At 35.7% G+C, this 4,986-nt stretch overlaps 1 protein-coding gene across 1 annotated transcript; it reads right to left on the bottom strand.

The window, feature by feature from the left end:
- Positions 1 to 2,214: 2,214 nt before the first annotated feature.
- On the bottom strand, positions 2,215 to 3,365 carry LOC149217831 (NAC domain-containing protein 22-like). The gene is made up of 3 exons (XM_089390373.1): positions 3,170 to 3,365; positions 2,865 to 3,073; positions 2,215 to 2,631 (listed from the first exon to the last, which is right to left on the bottom strand). Exons 1-3 carry the CDS (start codon positions 3,363 to 3,365, stop codon positions 2,215 to 2,217), a joined length of 822 nt encoding a protein of 273 aa, XP_089246499.1.
- Between the last annotated feature and the right edge of the window lie 1,621 nt (positions 3,366 to 4,986).

The following is a 4,986-nucleotide window of genomic DNA, read 5'->3' as shown; positions in this document are numbered from 1 at the left end:
AATGGATGCGACTGTTGGGCTTCTGAGCCTACATGAGTTGTAGGTCGGCTTGATAATAATTCCATAATCAAAATAAATTCATATCTCCATGAATACTTATCGGAATTGGATGATCTTTATATCAATCCTACACCTCTCGACGAGAGGAATCTAATAAAAATATTATCAACCATGAATAAGATGACCCACATGAAGTTTTTCCCTGGTTTCCAATTTTAACATGTATTCAAGGATCCACATCTTCATCTTTTATTATTACATAATAATTACAATTATTCAACCTTTTAGCCCATTTACTTTTACATACCCATAAAAGCATCATTAACATAATTAATCACAATTACAATATTTTTACAGGACTAAGGACTTTTGTTACAAAATTTTTGGAAGAGATTAGAAGAGATAAAAGTTTATGCTAGGAAAGTCTTCTATGAGAATGTTATTTCCAGGTATAGGAGCATTGAAGAAATTTATTGCAATATCCAAGGTGTTCCCTGCCTTTCTTGGCATATACATTGACAAGTTAGAAGTGTGTTTTGAAGAGTAAGGTTGTATTGACATAACTCTCTCTGGATATTCATCACTCTTCTTTTATTCTTTTCTTGAGAATTGTTGCTTTCTTGAGGATTCTTACAATCGTGGCAAACAAATAAGAATCCTCCAATGATATGATTGTTACTAAAGACACATGATAATTAAATCCAAGAAGATCACTACTTTCTTATACTAAATAACAACTTGGAGGAAGTTCCTTCATATGAATATCTCTAAATATATATCTATCACAAGCTCAACCAAATCATAGCATTAAAAAAATTATAAATAGATGGTGCCAAGATTATTATGGACTTGAGAACAATTTTTAAACAACATATATATCTCTAAATATATATCTATCACAAGCTCAACGAAATCATAGCATTGAAAAAATTATAAATAGATGGTGCCAAGATTATTATGGAATTGAGAACAATTGTAAAATAACATATTTTTTAGTATGATATAGAAAAAAATCCTCTCTAAAGCTCTTATTACACATGTTATTTTATATTGGTGATATAATCTTTTTAAACAATGGAAAAATATCAAACAGATTCATGGCCAATTTATAACCTAAATGTCAAAATTGATAGAAATACACTTATCATCTCTTCATCATAGAAGCAATTTCTTTTGTCCATTGAAAACATGCTGATGAAAATGAATCTAAAGTATAAAAATAGGTTAAACAACATGGAAAACAAAAAAACTTCCTAAAATTACTTAAATCATTGATCAAAACCACCATCCTTTTTCACTAATGATTATTAACTAAACCCTAGAAAACAAAAAAACATAACATCATTTGGCTAAGAAAATATTATTAAATTATAATATGACAAAACATTAAAAAATAAGAATAAAAAGTTAAATATTATCCTAATTTAATCTATCCACATATTTAGAACCAAAATAAAAACATTTATAAACCTGGTACTCTCTTCAAAGTTTAAATTTAAAAAGAGTTTCAAAGTTTAAATTTAAAAATATTTATTACATTAACATTCTTCAACATATTAGCAACACTTCAAAATGTTAGAATAAAACTCTGATGATTTTGAAATAATAAAAGGTTTTCCTTACTTTTCCAAATAGTCTTACTTTTTAACATTTTAACGAAAAGACTATATATCAATATCATTAAACAAATTATACAGATGTGTCTGAATCCATAGAACGCTCTGGCATGATCAGATTTCCAAAGCAATTTTTTTTGAAATACTTGGATTTGCGAAGATACAGCATTTTTTAGAACTCTTGCACTATTAGACACGATAAGATTGAACAACATGATTTTTGACAAAAGGTCTTTTGTATTCTTAAAATAGATACATGTCCACTCCACACTGCGTAAATGTGACATCCTAGCAAACTGTTCATAGACCCAGTAAAACCAGAGTCAATAAATTTAGACTACTCATTCCCCATCCCCGGTACGGTATGATATGCTCAGTAATTGAGGTTGTGCTTTCGAAATACTAAAAAATATGGTATGGTTTACCATTGGAATTCAAAAGGAAACGAAATTTAGATTTATACAGAGAGTACAAACTTCCTCGTATCTAAAACATTGACAGACTTCTGGAAAAATGAGAAATCGATACAGTTAATGTACGGTAAAAGCCGCATCAGAAACAGGTGTAACGATATCTAAGTTTATCGAATTTGTTATGTCTATGGCGTAGACAGAAGACCATAAGGTGGCCATGCAGTTATATTGTCTGGCCATGGACTCGGTATAGCTTCATGGTTAAACAAGTAGTCCAGAGGTAGCGTGGGCAACTCCATGTGCTGTTGTTTACTGGCTTTACTCTCCCCACAGACCATGAACGGTTCCAGGCACTCAAACAAACTATCTACATCGTTCACTTTACCTAGATCAAAAGAACAGACTCCCTCTTGATTCGGAGAATGCAACGAAGAGCAGCTGCGACTAACAGGAAATGAATTAGACAGCTTTTCTTCATATTTGTCACGAGCTGAACAAGTTGGACCTTCCTTCTCAACGTGATAAGGCATTGCGGGTTGTTCCATCGATTTCGGAGAAGCAGCCTTTCTGTATATCCGGCATAACACCATATCCATGTTCTTCTGCACATGCCAACTTACATTCTTTCAGTACGAGAAAAGTGAAGCAAGGTGCTCCCCACCTTGATAGAGCACCTCACTTCAAAGCAACGGGGAAAAGTCCACCCTAAATTTGCGTTCGTTAACAAATAGTAATCCAATAAAACATAGGGAGGTTCTCTTTCGTTTTATTCATACTTTAATATATTTCCAGGTGATATATGAAGCAGAAAGCTGAAAAAGGATGAGGAAACTACCTCGTTTGTGGAAGAGATGAAATCTGGTAACCTGTACTCGTTCATGATCCAGTCCGTCTTCTGCGCACCCAGGCCTTTTCCTTTATAAAACACCAGAGTTTTCTTTATACCGATGCAGTGAAGCAGCTCGTTGCGAACTGCTTTGTCTGACCTCCGGTGAACCCTTGGAACGAAAAAGAACGACTGTCTGTCACCAACATGAGCCAAACCTGCAAGAGTAAGAGCGCACCAGTTAATATTCATGCAATTTTTATTTTTATTTTTAATTTGAAACAGGGGAAAACGAGAGTGTTGAGTAATTATACGTGGTAACTGCCAGGGGTCATATTGATACAAGTGCAAGGTTGGTATGATCATATGAAATTCCAGTGGATCTCCGCATTGTTTCTTCTGATAAAAGTCTAGCAGTTCCTCTTCTGTGGGATAGAATCTGAAGCCTGGAAAGGCCGTGGACTCTACCTGGACATCCCCATCGTTGCATGTGTCTTCCAACATGGCCATTTTTATTTTCACGGGGAACCGCTTCTACGAATTATCTCGCCCACCCACACGTATATATGTTAACTGCGGTTTTCTTCAGGTTTTCCGCGACGTTTCTTGGTTCCTAAGAAATGGGATGATGTCGAGAAAATGATCAACGCGTGGAGGACTCAGTCCATTTCCTGGACATTACAAAATCCTTTTCAAACGTTGCCTTTCACTCGCTTTCATAGTACAGCACTAAAATTCCCTGTTTCGATGAAACATCGACGAATTTATGATGAAGTTAATGTCGTGTGTCCACAAGACATCGAAGAATATTTTGCGAAATTTCTTGGACCATTCGATTCGATGGGTATAAGAGATATCTGTAAGTTTCTCCGAGATCAACCTCAAGTTGAGATATGTCCGTTTTAAAAATATATTTAAATTAAAAAAATAACAAAGAAACAAAAATAAGTAATTAAAATAATCTTATGTTAATTTTATAATTTTATAGAGAAATAAAGTATGAGAAAGTTGTATAAAAAGTATTCGAATATAAAAAAGTTATTGAAGTATATAAATTGATTCAAGTTTTTAAATCTTCATCTTGATGAATTTATTTTAATGTTGAATTTATGAACTTTTAGCGAGGTCTTGATGGATAGTGACCATATGTTTCGTTAACCGCACTCTTTGATACGAAACACCTGGGATGCAAAACAGACGGACATTCGGCATCGCCACACACCTTTGTTGAACATAGCTATCTCCCCATGAGATGAGTGAGAGCCATCCATGTATTTGGAAAAACCTTCTCGACATTCTTCAATCCCAATCCCATTACGCTTTCCTGCTCCATTCCCGCCTTTGCTCAACCGAATCCAGTATTTAATACGTGATAGATGACCCACTACCTTCCATCTACAAGGTTCTAGTGTGGGCTGAATTACCACTCCTCTGATTTGGCTTCCAAGGCTCATTATTATATAAGCGGTGCTCACCCATTTCCATCGATTCAACTCGACTAGAGCTAAATGGAAATCCAATAAAGTGAGCGGATGGCCTGGGAACGGATTCGTAGGTGCGTACTGGGCGAAAGTCAAACATCATTGATATGGTCGGAGATGGAGTGAGAGAAGGATTGGCAGGTCGAATGAGTTGCTTTCCGTTCTCATTGATTCGATGCTGCGATCACTACAAACCACCAGCAAGCTCAATAGCTCTTGGAATTGGTACGGCATGGTCTCTATTTCTACTCTCAGGGGGTCATAAGCAGAATCCAGTCTTTTATAGGTGATATCTGACCAGTCAATTACCTTGATAGCAGATGTGATAAGCAGGATTTGTGGCCATTGATTATTTGACAAAATGGGAAGAGGCTATGCCAACCTTCGACAACAAGGAAAACATAGTGGCTCGCTTCTCAGTTATCAGAAGAAATCAAATCAATCAGTTTAGATCTATTATTTGATATATTTAAGAGTCGGTGGTTGGTTCAGCTGCTCCCGGTGCGATCGATCACCCCGCCGTTAGGGTTCAGTTATCAGTCAGATTGAATCAATCAGTTTAGATCTATTATTTGATATATTTAAGAGTCGGTGGTTGGTTACGTGACAGCTGCCTGCTCCCGGATCACCCCGCGTTAGGGTGTATTGTT

This window comes from Pinus tabuliformis, chromosome 1_1, assembly GCF_031772625.1.
Source record: "Pinus tabuliformis cultivar Carrire ecotype Pingquan chromosome 1_1, CPIR1, whole genome shotgun sequence".
Classification (NCBI taxonomy): domain Eukaryota; kingdom Viridiplantae; phylum Streptophyta; class Pinopsida; order Pinales; family Pinaceae; genus Pinus; species Pinus tabuliformis.
This window is presented reverse-complemented; position numbering and strand designations above follow the sequence as displayed.